Source organism: Mobula hypostoma, chromosome 19 (assembly GCF_963921235.1).
Source record: "Mobula hypostoma chromosome 19, sMobHyp1.1, whole genome shotgun sequence".
In the NCBI taxonomy this organism is placed as follows: Eukaryota; Metazoa; Chordata; class Chondrichthyes; order Myliobatiformes; family Myliobatidae; genus Mobula; species Mobula hypostoma.
Window position 1 is genome coordinate 50,825,165 of NC_086115.1, and position 27,963 is coordinate 50,853,127.

Consider the following 27,963-nt stretch of genomic DNA (forward strand, 5'->3'; position numbering starts at 1 on the left):
AAGTAGAAGGCTGTTGCTATGGAGATAGGAGCAGAAAACGTGCCAGTATGACTGTTCAATTGAAAAGGGTGAAATAAAGTAACCTTAGTTTGAATTTGTGAAGGAAAGGGAGGTTGGTATTGTGGATTCAATTCAAGAGCAGAGAGAGAAAAGAGCGATATGTTGACTTGGTGAATAATGAGGGTGTATATTGGTATAGAACTGTTCACTGGAGTTTGTTGTGAATTATGGTGCATTGGAAAGAGTGAGCTTCTTTGTAAAGACAGAACAAGAAGGGGACTTCATCTGTTGAAAATCTAAATGTGAGTTTATTTTTCCTATTGCTCTGAATGCACCTTTCCCAACTGAGAAACTTTTAAAATAAACCAGAGTGCTCTAGGCTTAGTGAAACTTCCGAATGTCCCAAGGAAGCACTCTACAGACATTCTTAACAATTTCAGAATAGAGCAAAATAAGCTGAAAAATATATTAAGTTCCAAAATCGAGGGTTTTGCAAAGAAAATCAACAAACTTTTCCTGTCAAAATATTCTCGATGTTAATACTAACTGTAAAAATTTAAAATAATTTTCTTTTGATGCACCAAAGAAGCACCCGATTGCACAACCTCCAGAAATCTGGAAATTGCCAAAAAATCTGGATAAGTATTCTTTAGTCTGAATATCACCCTGATTCAAGTGTAAATCCCTTACCTTCCATCAGTTTGCTGTGGAGATCACAGCTGCCAAGCTCATAAGACTGATGGACACTTGGCATACTGCATTGCTCATGTGAGGAAGCCATTAAACTGGGTAGATTAGGAGATGATGTCTGTAATGGTTGGAACCAGAGCCAGGGCTCACAGTATCAATAAGAGGTTGGTCATTCGAACTTTGGAATTCTCTACTCAAGGAATGGCTACTTTCAGTGGATACACTCTTCAGTGTATCCTGCTAATTTTCCCCAACCCATAGTGATCCCTTTTGGGCAATCTTTTGTCACAAGTGACCTCCTGCCACCTGGAAGTTCACCATGGCTGACGCTGGTGGAAATGTCTTGGCTTCTCTGCCAGGGAGATTCAGGAATGGGAATAGAGAGATTACAGATGATAGGACATGGACTGGAAAACAACTGTTGGACAACTGCATTGGGTTGGGCAGCATCTGTGTGGAGGGAAAATAAAGGTTAAAAACCCTCACCTGAACTGAAAGAGTGCAGATAACGGTATAAAGGGGTAAGTGTGGGGCATGAGCTGGCAAGAGTCGGCACAACATTGTGGGCCGAAGGGCCTGTACTATCTTGTATGTTCTATCTCAAGGTGGGGAGGATAGACAGAGGGAAACGGATGCGGGAAAAAAGGATGGAGATAGATGGGAAACCACAAAGGGCTACAAATGATGGCATCTGATAAGGATGGAAGGTGGAGTATGGAACCAAATAAGGGAGATGGGGTGGGCAGATGGGAGGAAGGTGCGGCTGATGGGCAAGTGCCGTAGGTAGTGGAAAGGACAAAAACTGGGAGATAGGGTGCTGGGTGTTAAAGGTGAGTGGGAAGGGGGTAAGGTGTGGTTAGGTAAGCAAGGTGTGTACAGGAGGACCTGGACGGATCAGATGGAGACAGTGAAAAGGACAGAAGAGTTGGTGAGGATGAAAAACAAATCAAGGAGCAAATTACCCGGAAAAATAAGGTGTTCTTGGATTGGGAACTTAACTTCAAAGGTTTCAAAGGTACATTTAATGTCAGAGAAATGTATACAATGTACATCCTGAAATGCTTTTTCTTTGCAACCATCCATGAAAATAGAGGAGTGCCCCCAAAGAATGAGTGACAGTTAAATGTTAGAACCCCAAAGCCCCCCCCCAGCGCCCCTCCGTCCCACACACAAGCAGCAGCAAAGCAACAATCCCCCCCTCTCCCACCAGCAAAAAAGAAGTATTGGCACCCACCACCGAGCACTCAAGCGTGCTGCAAAGCAACAGCAAAGACACAGACTTGCAGTACCCCAAAGACTACTCATTCACCTGGTATTCGACATACCATAGGCTCTTCCTCTCCTTAATAAGGGAGAAAGAGGTGTCTCCGTTTCACAGCGAAAGGGGAGACATAACAAACAACCCGCTGGTTTATGATGTTAAAAGTCTGTTGCATTGTTTTTTCTGAGCTCTGTGCCCAAAGACCTCAGTTCTCTGGGCACACAGCCAGAGATCTTCTGACTCCCACGAAACACCGATCTCCTGCCAGGACACCGACCTTTGATCCGCCCGTCTCCAGAGCCACGAGAACTCGGACCTCTGAAGGCGAACTAAGCTCTGAGCCACATCCTTGGCATGTTGAAAAATGGCCAGGCATGAAATCCCAAGGGTGAGTCCTATTCCCGCAAAGAACCGAAGTCAGTGTGTAACTCCAGGTCAGGATCTTCAAAAAAACCCCGAAAGGGAAAGGTAGAGATATTAAAGATGGAAATGGAGCTGTTTCCAAAGATGTAGGCAAAGGAGTTGCCATTCAGCGCCATCATAACTAAACTTTTCACCAAGGGATAATAAACTGCTTTGCAGGCAACTGAAGACAGAGATCCAAAATACAAAAAAAGAAATTGTGATGGGAGGTGAAATGAATGCAGGAGCTTCAGCAACGTTTTGGCAGCCCTGGTTTGTGCGTTCTTTAGCGCTGTCAGAACTATCTATGACCCAAACACACAAGCACTCACCCCACTGAGGACCAAAGTTGAAAGTGAACTTATCAATGACAAAGGAGCAGGAAGGTACATTTCAAACACTTTCCTAAACAGGACTTATCCTTAAAATGAGAGCCATGATTCCATTCTACCAGACTGTGTCCTGCTGTCCCTCCTGACCAAAAAGAAATCAAAAAAGGCCAAATCCCAACCAGTCCTAAGAAACTAAGAAACAGAGCACTTATTGAATTTCCCACCCTTACTTAGTCAAAATGGAATATGGAGCACTCTCCTCCACTTCAGTTAACCACAGGAATTTGCCTCCATCTTATGTTTACTCCATGGTGGCACGTAAATTATGATCTTAATTTGTAGGTCTGTAGCAGCCAATCCTAATAATGACTGGATTCAAGCAAGGCTCGATCATTGGCCAACAGTTTTCTGATCATTCTTTCCACAATGTTGCATGGTACCTCCAAGAAGCTTTCAAAGCTAACAGAACACATACAACCTAGTCAACGGTACCAAGACTGTCTAAACCTAAGGAGCTGAGCTGCAGAAGGCACACATTTAGGTTTACGTGTTGTCGGAGATCAATTTCCAAGCCATCGGCAATTCACCTACTAAAGTGTATGAGAGAATAACTTTCACACTCAACATGAACAAGGCAAAGCTCCTCTCCAGCTGTACAATGATAATCAAGGTACATAGTCCACATCTCATATTTTGCAAATCACTGCTTAGCAAAGGAAGACCTTGGACAATTCAGAAGAAAGGTATTTGATGATCAAGAACTCATTGTGTACCAGACAGCAATGACGCCAGCCTTCCTGTACATTCTTGAGGCATGAACCACTGCAGTAGACACCTCTAGGCACTGGATGGATTTGCCAAAGTTATCTGCACAGAGTCCTCCAAAGTCACTGGAAGTGAACAAGCATCAACTGCCTCTCCCAGGCCAATGTTTGCAGAAATTGGATCCAAATTACAGGAAGTTTCCATTGAACAATCCAAAGTGCCCAACATTAGACTCTTGAAACATTCTCTATTCTGCATTCTGTCATGGAAAGTGATTATTAGACCAACAGAGGAAGAGGCAAAGGATTTTGGAAAAAGTCAGTATCCTCATTGATATTTAGGGATCCCTAGCCCACGAGAGCACAAAGTGGAGCCAATGTACTCAGAATGAGAAGCTTCAATAGGAGTGCACACTATTGGAGTGTGGGGAGGGAGGGAACGTCGACTCAGACCATGAGAGGCCCATGTCGGGCATTTTCATGCCTTACAAGGCGCAGATTGGAAGTCTGTGTGGGGCGCCACTCCTCACACAGATAAGAGCAATGTGTGATTAAGTGCCTTGCTCAAGGGCACAAACACGATGCCACAGCTGAGGCTCGAACTAGCGACTTTGCGATCACTAGAGGAATGCCTTAACCACTTGGTCACATGCCCAACACAATTGGAGTGTAGTGTGTGAGAAACTACCCATCCACCCTACCTGCTATCATTTGATCCGATGTGGAAGAGACTGTACTTCCTGCTTTGGCTTCAATCACCCACAAACCTGGCATGGATTCCTAGGAACTGTCTAAGAAGTGTTGTTGCCCCACTGCACTTCCAGTGTACTTAGTTCTCATGTTGTGGCTTTATATTTAGGTTTGTTTGTGAATCATCTCTTTTTGAAGTCGTGATGCAGTCTACAGTGAAGGACTGAATTTTCACTTTGAATGTAATCGTTATAGCAGAGGTAGTCTGGCGTTACACCTCCACGGTGTCACTTGCTGTTACAGCATGCCATTTAATAGCATGCTTCGAGAAATTCTGACAGACCGAGACTGCTTCAGAGAAAATTCTCCATTCTTGCTATATTTTTCTACAGAAGTCTTTTTTTCTCTCCTGTTGAACCCTTAAAAATTGAATACAATGGCGTATTGTACACGTAACTGGAGGAATGATTATTATTATTGACATTCTATGTTTGAGCCAGATTTGGATGTGTGCCCTGTTTCCTGAGAAGCTAGAAGGGCTTTAATGTTTGGCAGGCAAGTATAGGCATACTATTGTGGTTTTGAAATAACTGACAGTAATTCAATTGGGATATAATCCGATTCTCATAATATGGTTTCTCTGTCTGGTGGATAAATCTGGATAAGTTCAGCATTACGCTCCACTTCACTAACACATCATTTTTTGGATGTGTTTGTGTTCAGACTTTAATTAGCTTGTTAAAAGTTTAAGGTTTTATAATAAAGATTTTCTCTGGCTAGCTCATTAGTAGCATTTAAAGTTTACAAAGTGGAAGGATATAAATTTTTGAAATATCTGGGGATTGAGGGCAGTGGGGATCTGCCACCGAGGAGGCTGTGCAAAGCTTGAATGTTTAACAGCAGGCACATAAAAGTCTTGTTTCGATCTGAATGGATATGTGGGGATAGACACGCAGAAAATGGTTACTATTTTCGAGCCTTGAAGTTGTATTTTTATTTAGTTGAGTGAAAGCTGGGAAAGGAACTTTTATTGTCCATCTTGTTTCACTGAAAAGTTAGTGATAGGCCTATTTGAGAAGAAATATCCATGCATAGTAGGGATTCCCAACATTGTGGCCCAATGATAATAGTAATCCCTGTTGGAATTAAGATGATTACCACATGCAGCAGCACACGAGGAGAGTAATGCAGAACACTAAACTGGGAAGTCACATGCAGACCAGATTTGCGTGTGTGGATGTAACACGTTCTCTACCCTGAAGGCCATGAGGGTACAGTCTGGGAATTTGACCAATCTGATAAGATTGATGGTGCTACTCCATAAATGTCTTCAGTTCCACATTTATCACGGGAGGAAATTAAACCACAAACTCAAGGGTTGTTAGCTAAGTAACATTCATTGCTATGACACAACGTAAGTAATTCTTAGTCATTTTGTTCCAATATACTGTTGAAATGTGAAGCAAGAACAACTCCAGACTTAATTAAAACTAATAACTTTTACTTGACAATACAAAAACACAATTTGAAACACTTGACACAATTTTGATTGTACGGTCTTGAAATTTAGCACATTAATAGAGACCAATTCAATGTGGGCAGAAGTTCAAGTTGAAAAAAGTTACCGTTCCTGAGTTGAAGCTTCTCTTGTCTACAGGGATCATTCAGCCCTGGAATGGATTCCATGGCCGCTATCTAATTGAAGATTACTTGGATTTGTTTGATCTAGCAGCACATCAGATTCAGAATCAGATATCCAATTCATCTGCTGAACAAGAAATGGACAGCAATATGATTATTGGTGAGATATTTTATCCATTGATGCTGCACTAAGATGATTATTTGAGTTCCCAAAAGTTGAACCTCTCTAAGTAACTTGTTATGTGATTGTCATTGTATGGTTGAAGTTAATTAATTAACATAGAGTAAATGGCTTTTTCCAAACCATTTCTTTCACCTATTCCACCTATCATCTCCCAGCTTCTTACTGCATTCCTCCTCCCCCATCCACCTTCCCCCTCGCTTGGTTTCACATATTCCATGCCAGCTTGTACTCCTTCCCTTTCGCATCTTCTCATTTTGGCTTCTCTTCCCTGCCCCCCCCCCACCCTTTCCAGTCCTTCTGCCCAGAATGTTGACTATTTATTTGCTTCCTTAGATGCTGCTTGACCTGCTGAGTTCCTCCAGCATTTTGTGTGTGTGTGCTGAAGATTTCCAACATATAACCATATAACAATTACAGAACGGAAACAGGCTATCTCGGCCCCTCTAGTCCGTGCCAAACTTTTACTCTCACCTAGTCCCACCGACCTGCACTCAGCCCATAACCCTCCATTCCTTTCCTGTCCATATAGCTATCCAATTTAACTTTAAATGACAACATCGAACCTGCCTCAACCACTTCTGCTGGAAGCTCGTTCCACACAGCTACCACTCTCTGAGTAAAGAAGTTCCCCATGTTACCCCAAAACTTTTGCCCTTTAACTCTCAACTCATGTCCTCTTGTTTGAATCTCCCCTAATCTCAATGGAAAAAGCCTATCCACGTCAACTCTATCTATCCCCCTCATAATTTTAAATACCTCTATCAAATCCCCCCTCAACCTTCTACATCTGCAGGATCTCTTGTGTTATTATTTAAACTAGTATTTTATTCAATGCAGTTTCAATGTTCAACTTACGAAAAGAAAATCTGATAGCAGTTCAGTCAAATTGTGGTACGAAAACTGTAATTCTATTGAATCAGATTTTTTATTAGATAACCAATTCCAAGTAAAACCAGCTATCAAAATTTCATCTCTCTTCACTTGTTTTTTTTTTGTTAAAGCACATTTTGTTCTTTTTCCCCTGTTTTGATTCTCTGACTTCATCCAACTCAAACTAAGCATAGAAGTGATTCATTGGCAAGCCTCTTGCTATGCCTGACTGCATAGCAGAAGCGTAATTGATATCAAATCGTAGTTGCAAATACCACCGTAATATGCTCTGTGTGCTTGTTCAATGGTTCAATTTAATGTCAGAGAATGTATACAGGATACAACCTGAAATCCTTACTCTTAGCAGATTTCCACAAAACAAAGACCTCCCCCCCAAGAATGAATGACAGAAAATATTAGAATGCCAAAGCTTCCCTCCCCTCCCTCCACTTGTTCCAGCAAAAAATATCAGTCCCCACCACCCACCATGCAAGCACTAGCAAGCCCCCCAGAGACAATGATCATCAAAAACTACTGTTCACCCCAACACCCTGACATCTCAACAGGGAGAGAGAGATATTGCTCCTGCCACAGAAAGAAGGGAGGCCAACAGCTGGCTGTTTCGATGTTACAATCTGCAGCACCGTTTATTTTAAGTTCCCCTGACTCGAGAATCAGCAGAGTCCTTTCAACATCGAGACCTGCATATTCTAGAATTCTTTACAAACAACTATCTGTGCTTCTTTCGGCTAGATCACAGGTTCAACACTGTTTTAAGAACCCAGGATAATTTACAAGTAGCTAACTGTGTTTGCAAAAGCTATCCTGAGCGGAATGGTACATTTGCTTCTTCCCAGCCTGTTTCTGAATTAGATTATGCTTTTGACATTGCAGCCAGAGTCAGGAAAATTTAGCATGAGACCGTAATCTAAATTGCCACAGATCCAAACTTGATCAGTTGTTTGAGAGCTGAGCTCCTGATCAGATGCATCTTTTGAATTGCTTTTCAGTTATAATTCCGGCCCAAGGCACACAGGCGATTAGTCATCATATGAAGTAGTCCCGTTGATAAAGTGGGTTGAATTTTTTTTTAAATTTCAATAAAGGAATGTTACAGCAAACACTCAACATGTGATGTGAATGCAGTGATACTGTAGGTTTTCAGAAATAAAATGGCAGAGGTGTTTTAAGTTTAAGTAAAACCATAACAAACTTCTTTATTGTCCTCCAAGCACTGACCATAAAGCGCAGTAGAAAAAACTATACGTAATTACGTGATCGTGTCAGACGAGTGAACCCCATCTCCATGTCGGTAGTTGTGAATTTTGTGCGTTTCCGCCAATTACCTTACACCATATCATCTATAATGGTTCCATTCTTTCACCAGAATGAATCTACTGTTTCAGCAGTGGATTAATTTTTTCACTGCACCATAGAGTCATAGTGTCAAAGAAAAGTACGGCGCACAAGCAGGCCCTTGGCCCACCTTGGATGTGCCGAACAGTTTAAGCGGCCGAGTCCCATCCACCTACCCTGAGAAAGACACTTCACAAGTTCATTTGCATGTGTAAAATTAGTAAACAAATTTGTATTATACTTGTATGGATTGACAACCCATGTGGAAGGGAATTTCCTGACAGTATGGCCTTTTCCTGTTCTGGACTATCAATGTATTTTTTAAACTTCTATGAGATTCTGATCTTACATTAACGTTTACTGTTTAAGTAGTGTTCTATTGGATGTTCATATAAACGAGGATGCTGTTAAGTTAGGGTTGCCAACTGTCTCGTATTAGCTGGGACATCCTGTATATTGGACTAAATTGGTTTGTCCCATACGGAAGCGCCCTTGTCCCATATTTCCCCCTGCTAAGGTAGATCGTTCCTATGAAACCGTTCATAAGCCAAGATGGCATAATGCGAAGAAGCAATTACCATTAATTTATATGGGAAAAATTTTTGAGCATTCCCAGACCCAAAAAATAACCTACCAAATCATACCAATAACACATAAAACCTAAAATAACACTAATATATAGTAAAAGCAGGAATGATATGATAAATACACAGCATATATAAAGTAGAAATAATGTATGTACAGTGCAGTTTCACTTAATAGAATCGAGAAGATTAAGCTAAAACTGATTTGTAGAAAAAAATCGGCACGTACACGCATGTGCACGTCACGTATGTGCACGTCACTTATGTGCACACAGGTGCCCGCGCAAGGCTTCATGGTCATGGTAGTCTTTCTCGGGGTAAACACAAGTGTCCCGTATTTGACTGCTACTTTTGTCCCTTATTTGGGAGTGAGAAAGTTGGCAACCCTGTGTTACGTCCTCAGTGAGTATGAAATGGCTAACCCATCTTCTTACCTGAATAATGGATTGTGGGTGGGGGAAGCTAAATACTGTACATTAAGCACACAAACACTGCTCTTGACATTCCTACAAAATGTCGATGTGCTGATATGATACTGGCCATCCATTAACTTACAGTGCATAATTTATAAGCCTCCGACAACAAAATGTGTATTAGGATTGGCCTTTAACACGCAACAGCGTTTGGGGGCTGAACGTCCATTTCCACTTGATCAGCTTATTTCAATGTGAACTCAGCATCCATTATGTACCACTACTCTGTTAGGCCATGCACAATCTCATGGAGTCTTGCATGGAAGTTGATAAGCAATTGTATTTTCAAAGTTGAAAGTGCATTTATTACTAAAGTGTGTATACATTATACAACCTTGAGATTTATCTTCTAACAGACAGCCACAAAACTAAGAAACCCAAAAAAGCATTACAAAAAAGGCCGTCAAACACCCAAAGTGCAAAGGGGAAGAATATGCATCATGCAGACAAATAGCATTCAGAACTGAAGTCCACAAAGAGGGTCCGTCTACAGACCCTTATTTCAGTGCAGAGCGGAGCAGTGAGCTGGACCAGCCCAGGCCTCGTCTCAGGCCCCAACACCCTGACCTTTGCAATCTGGCCTGGTGCCTACATTGTTGTCTAAACATCGGGTTCAGCTGCTTCAAGCTGCTCTAAAGCCTGGATCCCACTGCCTCAATTCAGCTTGTATCTGACCTTGTTTCATATATAAAAAGAGAATCAGTACGCTTTTCGTTACCAGCTTCTCACATTGAATTGAATCAGCAGATGAATTGGTTAAGACTTTTCACATATCATGAAGCTAACTCTCAGTCTGCAGGTAAACAAATGAAAGCCAGTTACAGTCAAACTGTCATCTATGTATTACCATGCAATGTCTTGAGTGGAAGGGGAATGAAAGTCTTTAATTACTATGGTCACAATGAAGTATGCACATGAAAATAGTTTTAATGTATCAGTGCATTTCTACCTGACCAATTAATTTCAGTTAGCTATGCTTTGCAAAATTTGATTTTTCTTTTGTTACTTCTTACAATTCATGGAGAAATTAGTCTTAACTTGCAAGTCTTTTAAGTCATCGAGCTCTCTGCTCCATCTGCCATAAGCAGGACTTCCCGGTCGCCAAATATTTCAATTGTGATTCTCGTTCCCATTCTGACATGTCAGTCTATGGCCTCTTCTTGTGCCAAGATGAGACCACCCTCACGGTAGAGGAGCAACACCTTATATTCTGTTTGGGCACCCTCCAACCTGATGGCATGAATATCCGATTTCTCCTTCCGGTAAACAAAATTCCACCCCCCGCCCTCATTCCCCACGCTGACCTTTTACCTCCTCACTGGCCTAGAACTTCCTCCTGGGCCCCTCCTCCTTCCCTTTCTCCCATGGTCCACTCTTCTCTCCTACCAGATTCTTTCTTCTCCAGCTCCTGACCTTTCTCACCCACCTGACTTCACCCGTCACCTTCCAGCTATCCTCCTTTTCCTCCAACCGCTTTTTACTTCTGGCATCTTCCTTCCTTTTCAGTCCTGAAGAAGAGTCTCAGCCAGAAATGTCGACTGTTTGCTTATTTCCATAGATGCTGCCCGACCTGCCGAGTTCCTCCAGCATTTTATGTGTGTTGCTTTGGATTTCCAGCATCTGGAGATTTTCTTTTGCTTAAAATAAATATCATGTTTTCTGTTTTTAGGTGAGGCAAGTGCTTCCACGATGTGGGATAATAATGCATGGCAGAGTTTCTATGGTCGCACAGCTAACAGTGAGCCGCCATATTTAATTCAGGATTTCCTACATGCAGTTCTGCCAGCTGCTAAGCTTATTGTTATGCTCAGAGACCCTGTTGAGAGGTCAGTCTGAAATCACTGTTTTCATTATGAAATCGTAAGGGAACTTAAGTTCTTCTGAAGTATTGACTGTTGTAAAATTTCCAAACCCTGTATTCGTTCTGATGCTGTGATATCCACTTCAAATAAATGCAAAATTAATCTTCTCACACTGATTTCGACTTTGGCTTAAGCAACCATATCCAAGAAAATGTTCCAGAATGAATTCCCAACATTTTTAAAGTCACTTCCTTAATATCAAAGTTCGATTATTTTTAGAACCAATGTCATTCTCGCATGTCAGATCTATAGTTTCATTGAAGTTAATGAATAATTCTAAATATAAATATTGAATTATGAAGTTTAGACAGTGAAAAGCATCAGAGTTTTTTTTTGTTTTTGACCTATTCTGCTTACTCTCACAAAGAACATCTAGTGAAATTGTATCTTTACGCAATGACCTTGAGCATTTCAGATAGTTATGACATGAATATGATTAATTAATTTATTTAGGATGTATTTTGCTCTGATTTCTTGCCAGTACCTGATATGAATTAATGATGTCTAATCAATAATTCTGAATTGACATATCCATGCTGTGATGTCTCAGCTGCCCAGCTAGGATGGTGACTTGGCACTGAAGTAATGCTGTGCCAATTCTAGCACCCGATACAGTCAATATGGTGATAAACATTTTTGTGATGTAACACAAAATTCAAGAGAATGTGAAGCAATCAGCTGAAGGCATAACAACTTGATCAATATAAATGAGGCGTAAATTATAAAATATCTCTTCAATTCCAATGCCATTAAAATAACAGAGTGACTTTTTTCTCAGACAGAATCACCGAGTATCCATCCCAGCTAACAACTTTATAATTAAAAATATGTCACAGAATTAACATACAACAACTTGTAAAGTTACTCTTAGGCATTACAATTGAGTTAAAAAAAAAATTAAAATGGAGCTATCATGATGATACTGGAAACCGTATTAACTTGTTTTAAGAGGAAGTTTATTTTGGCCATAGATTGAGAATTGGCTTTGCTTACTAAATCTTGACTGCTTATAAATCTAAGCCCAAGGATGCACAGGAATAGTGTTTAAGGCAATGGCTCATCACTTCAAAATATACTGATGACTGAGTCTGTGATGATTAATGGGGAATGCATTGTTTTTGTACATAAACAAATGTGTTCATACCACACTGGGTATTGCATGGATGCAGTAAGAATGATTATGCAATTCCAATATTTAATGCATTTCTTTATAAAAGTTTAAAATTTCAATGCAGCATGAAATCACCAGGGCATAAAAGAAGATTGTTACAAAAATTTAAAAAGTTATTATGAATATTGGGTGGCAGTGTGAAGATATGTCTCTATCAAAAGAGGTGTAAGGCGCTCCTTCCCTCCACTAGCCTGCAGGTCACCCTTGGGCAAGGTGTAGCATCTGCCTAGTGCACCCCAGCCATTATCAATACTCTTTAGAGATTATCTGCTTGGTGTCAGTGGTTGCATAACCAGGACTTGTTATATGCACCAGGTGCTCATATGCCCATCCACCACCTGCTCCCATGGCTTCACGTGACCCTGATTGGCGGGGGGGAGGGCGGGGGAGAGTGCTAAGAAGGTGCTACACCTTGCCCAAGGGCTACCTGTAGGCTGGCAGAGGAAGGAACGCCTTACGTCTCCTTTGGTAGAGACGTATCTCCACCCTGCAACCCACAGATATATGAAGTACAGTAAAATGTTAACAGTAGGTATTAATTCACATTAAACTTTTAACTTAGAGTTATAATTGGAGTATTTAGGAAAATAGTATAGTCAGTGTGACTCTAGAAATGAATTAGTGCTTCAAAAATGTTATTTCTTCAAGGAAAAGCATTAATAGAAAAAAATCTTTACAAATTGAAACAGAAGAGACTGCAGATAGTAAAATCTGGAACAGAAGTGGAATACTAGAAGAACTGGAGGCAACAGGTGTGTGCCAACATTTTAGGTCAAGATTCTCAATCCAGATGAAGGGTCTCAACCTGAAATGTTGACACATACGTTTCGTCTTCACAGATGCTCCTTCACCTGCTGAAACCATCCAGTATTTTGTTTTCAGTTTTGCAAGATGATATATATTGATGATCTGCTGTAGCTAAGCCAATCAATATATACCCTTGAGTGATACTCACTTCTGTGCTTTATTTTTTAAATAGGCTGTATTCTGACTACTTGTACTTCATAAGTGCTAACAAATCTGTGGAGGATTTTCATGAAAAGGTGAAAGATTCTCTGCAAATATTCGACAGCTGCCTCATGCACTCTTCCCTTAGATCCTGTGTGTACAACTGCACTGTGAACTCTGCCATGCCTGTGAGTACCTCTTTTATAGAGCAAATTCCCCAGTGCATTATATGCCAATTAATAAAACAGTATTATTTTTGGCCATGACCTCAAATATCCCACTGTATGGTGCTGTGCTAAGGCCACATTACTACAAATCCATTGCGTTCATTACTATCAGTAGGAAGAATTTTGTATTTCTAAGCTTATTGGTTGTGGATGTTAAAATAACTCATGCTGCCTTTGTGTTAGGCAAAATTGAAGGATTCAAAGTACAAGTTGAAAACAGCTTTGACTAAGGAGAAAAAAGGAGATAATAACATTTTTCTAGTGCATAACTAAAATAATGGGTGATTATTATGGAATTATTATTATCAGTAATTATTTTAGTATTACTGAAAATAGCAAGCAAAGATGTACAGTACTGTGCAAAAGTCTTAAGCACATACATATAGCTGGGGTTCCTAACACTTCTGCAATGTATTTATCAACGTGTAACCGAGAGTGAGTTTATCAGTCTGGTGGAAGCAAAGGATGTTGGGAATGGTGAGGGTGGAGCGCCGTGGGACATGGTGTTGACATGGGCATAGACACACCCAATCCTGCGACACCAGGCAAGGTCAGTTGATTCCAAGCAGCTGGTTTTTTGATTATTACAGAATGTCTCTCTGGTACCCCCCTCTCCCTTCCCCTTTTCCCAACCATGATTCCCCTCTCCCTGCCCCCTTTCCCCTCTCAGTCCACAATACAGACCCCTATCATAATCAGGTTTGTCATCTCTCACATATTTCATGAAATTTGTTTTTCTTTTTGCAGCAGCAGTACAGTGCAATACATAAAATTACTACAGTACTGTGCAAAAGTCTTGGGCACACTAGCTCTCTCTCTCTCTCTCTGATTCTCTGTCTCTCTCTCTCTGCCTTTCTTTCTCTCTCTCTCTCTCTCTCTCTCTCTCTACATATATATATATATAGAGACAGAGCTAAGGCTTTTGTACAGTACTATAGTACTCTAATAAATATTTCATTAGTGTCATTGTCATTTTTGATATTCCATACCTGGAAACTGTCACTTCCGGCTTCGATGCTTCTATGCAGAAGTACTATTCATCTATCTTTTTGGCCTATAGATCTCTGCAACTAAACAAAATGGCCCCACTGGAGCGCACCAGCTCCGACGCCTCTCTCCTGGCAGCTGTAAACAGGCAACACCGTGGCGTGAGGCCCAGTCCTCGCACATATAAGATATTAAGCACCTATAGGGTATCAATCATACAATCACGCAAAATCTATATGTGCATAGAACCAAGTTGACACTTGGTCATCTGGAATTAGTGAATCACCATTCGGACTTTAATATGTAATACTGGGAGGAAATGTCACACTATAAATCCAGGGTGACTCAATGACTTATTGTCCAGTCATTGCTGAGGAAGAATGTGCCATCCTGACCTACAATTTACACCTTTTTTTGAATTGCTTGAATTTGCCTAGGACTATAATCAGTTCTAACAAGGAGAACCCAACCCAAAACCTATTATTGCATCCACAAATCCTGCATGATACGCTGGTTGTTCCCAGCATATCGGGGCCTGTGTCAAGGGATCAGCTGGTTCAACTCACTGCTCCATGATGTTTACTCGGCTCTGTGCTAAATCATGGTTTCAGACTCTCTTTGTGGACTTCACAATGCTATTTGCTTGTGGTTTTTGTGTGCATGATTTGTTTCTTTTCTCTGCACACTGGGTGTTTGACAGTCTCTTTAATGGGTTCCTTTGTGTTTCTTTGTTTTGCGGCTGCCTGTTAGGGACAAATCTCAAGGTTGTATAACGTATACTTACTTTGATACTAAATGTACTTTGAACTTTGAACTGATTTCATTTGGTGCAAAGATGCGTTTCACTGTACGTTTCGCTATATATAAAGCTAACCTCTCTTTAATCTCTCATTTGGAATTTTTTTGAAATTGTAATCAGTTCTCAGCGTTTCACAATAATTTTTAACAGTATTTCAAAATTCAAAGTACATTTATTATCAAAGTAGGCATACAGAATACAACGCTGAGATTTGTTCTCCCACGGGCAGCCATGAAACAAAGAAACACCATGGAACCCGTTCAAGGAAATATCAAACAACCAAAAAAAATTGAGCAAACAACAAAAAGCGAGGAAACAGCACACAGAATATCAAACATCAAACTCGCAGTATTCCACTTAGTTCAGATCTGCGCCACTCCGCCAGCCAATGCAGGCTGCAGGGCTGTTCTTAGCTGAAGCATCACAGTCCACATCGACCAAACTGCTCAAAAACAGCAAAAAGAAAGAGTAACCAGAATCCAGGAATGCATGCAGCATGAACCTCAAAGTCCCCAAAAATTAGTCCACAGCCTCGCAGCAAGACTGAGGAACAGCTTCTATCCTAGAGCTGTGGCCTCCATCACACCACTCCCGCAGAACAATGACTGAAACTGTGAGCACACACAAAGACTCAAATACTTGCACTAACGGCACTTTGTGCATTACTGTGATATTCTGGTGCTGCTACAGCTTATTTTCTGCTACTCATCTACTTAATACTGTTTTTCTATTACTGACTTGTTTTTATCTACCGCTTTATTTAATTGCCTGAGAGGAAGCCAAACAGAGTTTCTTTCTTTTTAAATCTTTTTATTGAGTAAGTATACAAAAAAGGTAAGCCATATAAACATTAATACAATGTTAAAGTATAATAAAATTCCAAAAGATAACAATACCAAAAAGAAAATACTACAAACAATGTAATTTAAGCATAAGAAACCAAGATAACATAATAGTATACTAGATTTTATATATATCAATGGAAAAAAAAAGAAAAAAAAACCCCAAAAAAAAACCCACCGTGCAACTAACTAAAAGCAAAGCAAAGCAATGGGCTAACTTGAAACCAAACAGAGTTAAACTTAAAATCACGTCCTCAATCCCGACCTCCATTAAAACAGTGAAGAAAAAACAAGAAGGGTAAATATTACATTAAATGAAAATATCGAATAAAAGGTCCCCAAATCTGTTCAAATTTAAATGAAGAATCATAAAGGTTACTTCTAATTTTCTCCAGATTCAAACATAAAATCGTCTGAGAAAACCAAAAAAAGGTAGTTGGAGCATTAAGCTCTTTCCAATGTTGTAAAATACATCTTTTCGCCATTAAAGTAAGAAATGCAATCATTCTACGGGCTGAAGGGGAAAGATTACTAGAACTTTTAGGTAGTCCAAAGATAGCAGTAATAGGGTGAGGAGAGATATCTATATTTAATACCTTAGAAATAATATTGAAAATATCTCTCCAAAAAGTTTCCAAAGTAGGGCAAGACCAAAACATATGAGTTAAAGAGGCTATCTGCCCCGAACATCTATCACAGAAAGGATTAATATGCGAGTAAAAACGCGCTAACTTATCTTTGGACATATGTGCTCTATGAACCACTTTAAATTGAATTAGGGAATGTTTAGCACAAATAGAGGAAGTATTAACTAATTGTAAAATCTGCCCCCAATCATCCACAGAAATGGTAAGCCCCAATTCCTGTTCCCAATCTACCCTAATCTTATCAAATGGAGCTTTCCTAAGTTTCATAATAATATTATAAATCATAGCCGATGCACCTTTCTGACATGGATTAAGGTTAATTATCGAATCTAAAATATATATAGGAGGAAGCATTGGAAAGGAAGAAAGTATAGTACTTAGGAAATTTCTAACTTGTAAATATCTAAAAAAATGTATTCTTGATAAGTTATATTTATTAGATAATTGTTCAAAAGACATAAGGGAACCATCTAAAAATAAATCCAAAAACCGTAAAATACCCTTAGTCTTCCAAGTTTGAAAAGCGCGATCCGTAAAAGAGGGAGGAAAAAATATGTTACCTAAAATAGGAATCGCTAACCCGAATTGATTAAGATCAAAAAATTATTTTAATTGAGCTAACTTTTTTTTACTTATTTTTTTACTGTTTTACAATTAGCTGATCCTTTTCATATTTATACCTTTTTTTTAGGGAGCGTATACCGGAAGTCATGGGGGTAGTTTTAGCGCTTGCTTCTTTCTGGCGGGTCTGCTTTAGATTTCGCCTTGGGGTCCTGGGGTGGGGGGCGGTGGGAGGGGCTTCACGTTTTAGTTTGTTTCTCTTTGGGCTATATACATTATTGAAGTATTGGTTGCGTCCTTTTCCCCGGTATCTTTTGTATGTTCTGTTTCCTCTCCGGGTTTGTGGGTCGCGCCTATTGTCAATCCTCCTTGTTATGGGTTGACTTTAGGATTTATGGAGTCTATTATTAATTTTGTCTCCTGGAATACTAATGGTCTTAATCATCCTATTAAAAGGAAAAAAGTTTTTAAAGTGTTCCGGAGACTTAAAGCACAAATTTTATTTTTACAAGAGACCCATGTACGGAGGGGGGACAGACTACGTTTTTTCAAATTCTGGAAGGGACAACAATTTCATTCGAACTCCAATGCTAAGATTCGAGGCGTCTCTATTTTTATAGACTCCTCAGTTACTTTTATACAACAGGATATTATCTCTGATCCGAATGGTAGATTTTTATTGGTTAGTGGTTTATTATTTAATAAAAAAGTAGTTTTGGTTAATGTTTATGCTCCTAATATGGATTGTCCGGAATTTTATAAATCATTGTTTGATCAGTTTCCGAATTTGAACGAGTTTTCATTGATTTGGGGCGGAGATCTTAATACCTGTTTATCTCCAGCTTTGGACCGTTCGGCTCCTTTACGGACTTTACCTAATAAATCTGCAAATTTGATTAATTTTTTCCTTTCTGATTCTGGGTCGACGGACATTTGGCGTTTTCTGCATCCTCAGGAAAAAGATTTTTCCTTCTTTTCACATGTTCATCATTCCTATTCAAGAATTGATTATTTTTTCATTGATTCTCGTCTCATTCCTTCAGTGATTAAATGTGATTATGATTCTATAACCATTTCGGATCATGCTCCACTTAAGCTTTCTATTAAAATTATGGCCAATATACCAAACAATAGACAATGGCGTTTTAATTCGCTGTTGCTTCAGGACTCGGACTTTGTTAATTTTATGAATGAACAGATTGAGCTTTTTTTTACAATTAACCATACAGAAGATATTTCGGTTAACACTCTTTGGGACACTTTTAAAGCCTATATTCGGGGTCAGATTATTTCGTATTCCGTTGCTTTGAGGAAGAAACAGAAGCAGGAGGAGATGGTAATTGTGGCCAAACAGAGTTTCATGGTACTTATGCATAATGACAATAAAGATCATTCAATTAAAGAGCCTTCAATTCAATTAATTCAATTAAACAATGTGAGTCCCAAGACTCCTGCACTTTGCAGTGACAGCAGCTCATGAAAGGGAGAGGAGGACCGGTCAAACGTGGGCAGATGGAGTTAAACGCCCGCCTGTCCTCCATCTTATCCTTGTTGGCTTCAACCTTTCACTTCTTGTCCTTTAGAAACATTCATTATTAAGTAGATTTGGTGACAGGAAAATAACTAGCATTTGAAATAATTCAAAGATTTCAAAGAAGAGGTTGTGTATTAAACTCCATTTCTAGAACACATATTAAAATTGTGTCCAGAGAGAATAGGGCTTCCCTTTTAATTATTAGGGATCCTAAGTGAAACGCATGCAGGCATGTAAAATACTACTGACAAAGCAAAAGGTTTTCATAATTCTTTGGAATTTTAAAACCGTACAATGAATTTTGCTGTATGCAAATGTTAAAATGGCTATTTTCTGGCACTGGAAACATGGAATGTATTTGCAGCATTTTAAGCTATCATGTGTTAGCTGTGTATCGACCCTTGCTATTTTCTGCTGTCCATTGGAAGAAATATCAAAAATACTACTGGCAGAAAGCAGTTTCTACATTCTGACATTCTTCACAAGGTTAAGGGCAGTTACTAAGCTTTTGATAATAATGTGAGAGGCTTTACATTCTAAATCTCAGATCTTTGTTTGGAGCCAGCATCCCAAGAGGTCCCAGCTTCCTCATTCCCAAACACCATTTAATGGGTGCTGTAATTAAGGACACACTCGGAATGCTAGTTGAAAATGAGATGAAGTTTGTAGACCCCATCATACTTTAGCTATTTGCTCTTATTCAGACTTGGATAGACTGACACAGAGAAACAAAATCTGGTGCTAATCTGGCATAGGCATACATGAATATCAACCACAAACTTCAAAGAGTTAACTTTACTAATTTTAGTATTGCACATGAAAAACAAATATTTGGTTAATAATTTTATGGTCTTATGTCAGATAGTTATGTTATGTGATACAGGAGCACTATTTGGTCCACTATTCAATCATGGAGTCTGTTCCTCCATGGAATGGCTGATCATTTTCCTCTCTTCTCCCCATAACCCTTAACCTCCTGGAAGTTATTACATCTTCTTGCAATAAGTTTAAGTTTAACCTTTACTACTTGCATTCCTCTCCTATTCCTTTCTACAAAACACTGTAATTGATGCCTAGGATTCTTTTCATGTTGTTCAGTTTTAATGGTTTTCACTTCCTGTTGTATATTATTGCATCATTTTAAATAGTATTTTAATGACGTGTTTATTTGCTTCTCCGTGCCTCGAGTGGAAGCTGCATGCCTTTCCTTCATTTTTAAACAAGTTTATTTTTTCAATTGAACTGTGTTAAAATTCCTAAGCAAGTTTACTCAACCTTCCTCTGTGTCATCTGGAGAGAGAAGTACGTGAGGTCTCCTTATAACTCCATTGCATAATAGGACATAGAGTGAAAGGTGCAGGTGGGTGGGAACAATTGCTGTATTGTACTCATTCAATTTACAGAATGATGCTGAAGTATTAGAACTATTGTTTGCCCTTTGTTTTCATACATGATTTCTTCTTAAACTGCACCATGTAAAACGTACTTTTTGCTGCTTCATGATAAATCATATTTGGAGCATCAAATTAACGTTATTACTTGAAAAATCAAAGCTTGATAACATAATTGTCTATAACCTATTATTTGTAAGCATCTTCCTTTGATTTCTTTTTCCATCTTCCCTTCTAAGTGGTATTGATACCATGGATAATGTATAGAATTTATATGTAAATTTACATGTAAATGATCGGGTTATTGTAACATGTTGATTGACAGACAATCTGCGTTTGATTACCAGAAAACAACTAGAAAAGAGGAAGTTATAATTTTGGAATGTTGTTTTGACCATGAAATCCGGAAACAAACTGCATCGTTAGCAGTATACAGTTTTATTCTTGGAATTATCCCATATTTTTTGGAGAAAACTGGTGCCTTCTTTCTTTTTAATGTGGTCTAATGTTGTCCTTCTCTTCCAAGAAAGCTTAAAAAAACTATGTGATCTGTACTGTGAAATTGATAGTTCTTTATAAACACTTTCAATCATTTATGACTTACTGGGGCTAATGTTGACCAAGTCCACAAATATGTAAACCTGTTCCCACTTCTAGCTGTCAATCTCTTTTTTTTACTGACATATGCGTGGAATAGGCCTTTCCAGCTTTTCAAGTTACACTTCCCAGCAATCCCACACTTTAATCCTAGACCAATCACGGGACATTTACAATGACCAATTAACCTACCAACCACTTCTTTGGACTGTGGAGGGAAACCATAACACCTGGAGGAAACCCACTTGGTCACAGGAGGAATGTACAAACTCCTTATAGACAGTGGCAGGCATTGAGACCAGGTCTTCTCTACCGTGTATGTACAGTCATCAGTAGTTTTCTAATAAACATCTTTGTATTTCAAAAGTAAAAAATAAATTATTATATTTTTGTGAAATGTACTCGTGTTTCACAAAAGGTGGCTTCCCTTCACTGTGGTTAGAAACGTAGAAACATAGAAAATAGGTGCAGGAGTAGGCCATTCCGCCCTTCAAGCCTGCACTGCCATTCAGTATGATCATGGCTGATCATCCAACTCAGAACCCTGTACCAGCCTTCCCTCCATACCTCCAATCCCTTTAGCCACAAGGGCCATATCTAACTCCCTCTTAAATATAGCCAATGAACTGGCCTCAACTGTTTCCTGTGGCAGAGAATTCCACAGATTCACCACTCTCTGTGTGAAGAAGTTTTTCCTAATCTCGGTCCTAAAAGCCTTCCCCTTTATCCTGATGAAGTATCTCTTGCGTTAACTGCTTCTCAGACTTGTGCTCTGACCTCATCTCCCTCCAAACAGTACAGAAATAGAACTCCTGTGGTCAGCACCTTTCACTCCAGCCTCATGCGTCTTCATTTTTATTTCCTTTTTGAATGTCTTAACCACATACATATAGAAAACTCATTGACTGAGGAACTTGGCTTTGATCAACAATGCTACTCAAAGAGTAAAATTGATAGTTGTGCATGCCTTGTGCAATCTGTTTTTGTCAGATCTAGGGAGTTAAATGAACTGGTTACAGTTCTGTGCAAAAGTATTAGTTTAATATATAGCTAGGGTGCCTAACTATACTTAGTATATTTAGTATATTTGCACAATACTTAGTAATTTTATGTATTGCACTGTACTGCTGCAAAAAAAAACAAATTTCATGCCATATGTAAGTGGTGATAAATCTGATTCTGATATGGGTCTCTATTATGAACTGAGACTGATAAGGGAGGAGGGAGAGGGACATCATGGTTGGGAATTGGGGGATGGAGATGGGAGGGAATGGGAAGCACCAGAGAGACACTCGGTAATTATCAATTAACCAATTGTTTGGAATCAAATTACCTTGGCTGGTGTCTCAGGGCTGAGTGAGTCTGCACCAGCGCCAACTCCCATCCCTGGCACTCCTCCACCACACATCTCCCATGGCACTTTGCCCTCACTATTCTCAACATCCTTTGTTCCTGCCAGATTCATACACTCACCCTCTCTCCCCGTTGACAAATACACCACTGTGCATTTTGACCTTTCAACTAGACTCCTAACGAAGGACCTAAACTGTGTATTTTTTCATAAAAAGAAAATGAAAGCTGCTAAAGACCAGGGACCAGGCATCCTGCATGTTTATTCTACAATGTCTGATACTGAAACATGTTAATAACTGCAACATTTCATGCCTGAGAAGACAGAACATCCCTTGGCATCTTTTCATTAGTTGGCTCCCATTGGTCATTTCTGTACTTTTGTATTCAGCCTGTAAAATCCATGGGAAATTCTTATAACTTTTCACCTTAATGGAGTTTGTCAGAACACTAAACTGGTATTTTTATTGTTACTGTTGAGATTTTTATGAAGTTACCGAAAATGTTTGGAAAAATCCCTTGGAAATCATCCTCACTATTTTGTTCTTGCCTCAGTTTAATGTCTTCCCCACTAAGAATTCCTGGTGTGAATTATCCGGGGAGAGCACTGCATTAATTGTGATGCAATTTTTTTCACGCACCTTAGCTTGTTCATTTGTTATGTGCCGTATGTGTCATATGATGTAGGTGATCATGGTCTTTTCATCACCGTGATTGTTTTTAGCAGATTTTTTTCTATGGAAGTTATTGTCTTCTTCTGGACAGAGTCTTTACAAGATGGGTGAACCCAGCCATTATCAATCCTTTTCAGAGATTGCCTGCCTGGCATCAGTGGTCACATAACCAGAACTTGTGATATGCACCAGCTGCTTATACGACCATCCACCACCTGCTCCAATGGCCTCACATGGTCATGATTGGGGGGCTAAGCAGGTGCTACTCCTTGCCCAAGGATGACCTTCAGGGTAGCAGGGGGAAGGACTGCCTCGCACCTCGTTTGGTAGGGATGTTTCTCTACCCCGCCACCCAATTTTTTCAAGCACCATAGCAACTGATATGTAAAAAATACTTGACAAACCCAATGTTGATTTTCTTTGGAAGTATTCAATTATATCAGATGAAGCTGAAGGGCCTGTAATGTGCTGTACTATTCTATGTTCTATGTTCTATATTTTACATGATGAACAGGGATAACATTTTGAAATTATATCTTGGCTGTTTCAGGTACGATTGCAGATTGGGTTATATGCTGTCTTCTTGTGGGACTGGTATGCTGTTTATAACCAAAACCAATTTCTTATTCTCCGGCTGGAAGAACATGCAGCTGATGTAAAGAATAGTATGGACAGGGTCTTCAGATTCTTGGATCTAGGTATGAATTCAATTAAAATGCATTTTAAGTTTTCAAAGAGCAGGATTTAATGCAGTAAATCGTTGGTACCTGTACACCTCATAAAGCCTTCTGAGGTCAAAGCATTTAGTACTTCCAGTGCATTTAATGAAGTTGCCAATTTGCATACAATGGGCTGCAGCATTCATTTACTAATTTAGAACTGGTTCAAGTTCTATCTGAGTAGTAAAGTACAAATATCACATAAGATGTGTGAAAAGATTAAAGTAAATTTATTATCGAAGTGCATATATAGTATGTCACCATACACAACCCTGAGATTTATTTTCCTGCGGGCATACTCAGCAAATCTACAGAATAGTAACTATAACAGGATCAATGAAAGATCAACCAGAGTGCAGAAGATAACAGATTATGCCAATGCATATATAAATAAATAGCAATAAACAAAGAGAACATGAAATAACAAGATAGCGAGTCTTTAAAGTGAGATCATTGGTTGTGGGAAAATCTGAATGGATAGGTAAGTGAGTGAAGTTATCCCCTTTGGTCAGGACCCTGGTGGTTGAGGGGTAGTAACTGTTCTTGAACCTGATGGTGCGAGTTCTGAGGCTCTTGTACCCTCTACCCGATGGCAGCAGTGAGAAAAGAACATGGCCTGGGTGGTAGGGATCTCTGATAATGGGTTCTGCTTTCCTTTGCCTGTGTTTCATGCCAATGTGTAATTATCTACTTGTTGATTAATGAGTCATCTGCCTAAAATTGTCCTCCACTCCATCACTTCCAAGATGCCCTTTCCTATATCTTTTTTTTACATTTTTCAGTGAAACTCTTGCAATGAGTAAGAACTTCATTGAGGGAGTAAGAACCCAGGGTTGTGCAATTCCAATCCTTCAGCATTGTGCAGGGATTTCTGAGATTAAAAATTCATCTCCGGCTTCCGAAGACAGTAAAAAGGATCAGCCATGTTGTGGTACTTTACATTTGTTGCATATGTCTTGTACAGGAAGTATTGGTGCAGAAATTTTCCCATAAACTTATGTCACCATTCTGCATCATACCCACCTCCCTTACGCTGCAGGCCATTGGAGCCATCTGTCTTCCTGCCCTCCACCAATAGCCTTCATGCATTGCAAGAGTGGCCTGCTAGTCCCTTATTACAGAATGAAGACAAGTAAGACTGAGAAGAGTAGTGTGACCTGCCTTAATGACTATCACCCAGTAGGACTCACATCATTGGTGGTGAAATGCTTTGTGAGGTTGGCCGTGGCTAGAAGGAACTGCTTCAGCAAGGACCTGAACTGACTGCAATTTGCCTATCGCCACAATAGGTCTCTGGCAGATACAATCTCAATGGCTCTTCACACGGCCTTAGGTCACCTAGACAATACAAACACCTATGTCAGGATGCTGTTCGTTGACTATAGCTCAGAATTAACACCATCATTCTCACAACCCTCATCGATAAGCTACAGAACCTGGGCCTCTGGACCTGTCTCTAACCGGCAGACCACAATCTGTGCGGATCGGTGAATATATCTCCTCCTCACTGAAGATAAACACTGGTGCACCTCAGGAGTGTGTGATTAGCCCACTGCTCTATGACTATGAGCTAAAGGGAAGGAGCTGGTAGGCTGAGCTGCTCTATGCTTGCATTGCCACAAATCGCTTTCAAACCCTCAGTATGTCGAAATCAGCCGGTTGAGTTGTGCTGCAGCAACTACCTGGCACTCACTGTTAGTAAGACCAAAGTCTCGTTGTGGACTTCAGGAAGGGTAAGATGAGAGAACTCAAACCAATCCTCATAGAGGGATCAGAAGTAGAGAGAGTGAGCAGTTTCAAGTTGCTGGGTGTCAAGGTCTCTGAGGATCTAACCTGGTCCCAACATATTGATGCAGTTATAAAGGAGGCAAGTCAGTGGCTATACTTTATTAGGAGTTTGAAGAGATTTGGTTTGTCACCTTAAACACTTGAAAGCCTCTTTAGATGTACCATGGAGAGCATTCTGACAGGTAGTGGGGGGGGGGGTGTTGCTACTACACAGGACCGAAAGAAGCTACAGAAAGTTATAAAATTAGTCAGCTCAATCTTGGGTACTAGCCTCCGCCGTACCCAAGACAACTTCAAGGAGCTGTGCCTCAAAATGGCGATGTCCATTATTAAGGACCCCCATCATTTAGTGCATAACCTCTTCTCATTGTTACCATCAGAAAGAAGTTATAGAAACCTAAAGGCACACACTCAGTGAATCAGGAACAGCTTCTTCCCCTCTGCCATCTGATTACTAAATGGATATTGAACCCATGAGCACTACCTCACTTTTTAAAAATATACATTATTTATGTTTTTCCACTATTTTTAATCTATTCATTATACATACATACAGGTGGTTTCTGAGTCAATGAAATTTTCTGAACAGTAATCAGCATATTTTTACTGGTGAAGGAAGTAATGAACGTGAATAAGAATCAGATAAAAGCATGATCGAGCAATAGGAAATGATCAAGCAGTTGAATGTTCTTAGTGCTAATTCATTAAGGTATATTCAATAAACCATTTGTAAACAGATGATTATTGTCTTATGACAGAATAGAAAATCCCATCCAGATACCAGAATTACCCTTTATAGATTTGTCTATTTCATTCTAACATTAAATCTTCTCATAAATTTGCCTTGCCATAAAGTTCTGCTATCACTTTAGGAAATGAATGTCCTTGTCCATAGGAAACACAAGTTGAGGGATTTACTTTGTTGAAATCTTCAATACAATTATTTTATTTCATTTAATTTGTTATGGTTATATAATTAGGGAGCCTAATCGCCTTACAGCAGACGTGTCTTTTTAGGAATGAAGTTAAACCAATGTATCTAATTCTGTTACAGTCTAATGATGAGGATGTGTAATTAATTCATTCTAATACACCATTAAACACCATTCATGATAACCTGTACAGTTTGCACCTGTCCTTGGTTAATGAGAATAAGGTTTACAACAATAAAAGCAAAGTACTGCAGACGCTAGAAATCAGAGTCCATCAATGATTGGTGTTGGTGCTCAGTCTGAATCTGTAAGAAAGGAATGGAATTAACATCTTAGATTGAGGAAATTTTACTGGGATTTTACAGCTTTATTGTAAGTAGCTCAAACTGGGAATCTGGTGTTAAGTGCTGATGAGCCACAAACTGATATTTACTTAGTGCCTGATATTAGTGACTGCCAGTTTTCTGAATGACAATATGACCTGGTTAGCTGGTTATATTTTTATTTATTTAGTGATACAGCGTAGAGTCAGCCCTTCCGGCCCTTGGAGCTGTGCTATCCCAGCAACCCCCAACAGCCACAAATTAACCCTACCTAATCATGGGACAACTTACAATGATCAGATTAACCTACCAGGTACATCCTTGGACTGTGGTGGGGGGGGGGGACTGGATCAATTGGGGAAAGCCACCCCACAATCCATAGGGAGATCCCCACACAATCCACGGGGAGACCCCCACACAAAACCCCCGCACAATTCACGGAGGGACCCCCACACAATCCACGGGGAGGACGTACAGACTCTTTATAAAATGGTGCCGGAATTGAACTCTGAACTCGGAGCTGGAATGGTGCCGCGCAAACCGCTATGCTACTGTGGCACTTGTTGTATAGAAATGTGAGTATTTGTTCTGGATGTCACAGAAAATACCATAAGCCAATGAACCCATTTTACGATACTCACGTTCAGCACGAAACAATGGTGCATAGTTTTCTTGTACAACTTGAGCTTCAATTGCCCCAGGAATGAAACAAGATTTGTTCAGTTAGCAGGCACCGTATTCGCCAGCCTACATTTCTACTTGAAGATGAAGCAGATTAGCAGTTTTGTGCTGAATGATGAATATTTTTTTCAAACATTCCAGCTCATTAGGTTTCTAGAAGGAAATAACAGCATTGAAGACAGAACTTTTTAGTGGCCTAACAACCAAGCTTAAGGCATTCTTTTCCTTAAATTATAATATTTTGAAGCAGCAATGAGCCATTTGGCTCCAGCATTCATCAAAATCATGACTGATCTTCTGCCTTGATACAATTTTCCTGAATTATCTTTATATCCCTTGATATCCAGAAACCTATACATCTACTTTTTGAGTAAACTCAATGACTGAGCTATCATTATATAAACACTGGTGGAGAGACAACTCCTGTTTTGATTGCTGTCACTAATGAAAGCTGGTTACACTCATCCCATGTTGAAGTCATTGAAATCAAATGTCATGAGTTGACTTCACCCAGCAATTGCTGCACTTGCACTTGTTAAATATCAGTAATTAAAACAGGACATTTTCCCCCTAGGAATAGTATGGTATTGTGGCATTTATATTTAAGTTGTTAATAATATAGATTTCAAAGTGCAAACTCCAAAGTAAATTTGTTAACAAATTACATATATGTCACCATGAGA

General features: G+C 39.6%; 1 protein-coding gene across 5 annotated transcripts in view; it reads left to right on the top strand.

Annotated features, from left to right (window-relative positions):
- Window positions 1-27,963, top strand: part of chst15 (carbohydrate (N-acetylgalactosamine 4-sulfate 6-O) sulfotransferase 15) — a 214,197-nt gene that overhangs the window by 177,030 nt on the left and 9,204 nt on the right. For all 5 annotated transcript variants that reach the window (XM_063071865.1, XM_063071866.1, XM_063071864.1 and 2 more), the window contains 4 exons: window positions 5,797-5,940; window positions 10,917-11,073; window positions 13,260-13,416; window positions 23,388-23,535. In XM_063071865.1, coding sequence (XP_062927935.1) covers window positions 5,797-5,940; window positions 10,917-11,073; window positions 13,260-13,416; window positions 23,388-23,535 — 606 coding nt within the window. The remainder of the gene's footprint in view (window positions 1-5,796; window positions 5,941-10,916; window positions 11,074-13,259; window positions 13,417-23,387; window positions 23,536-27,963) is intronic.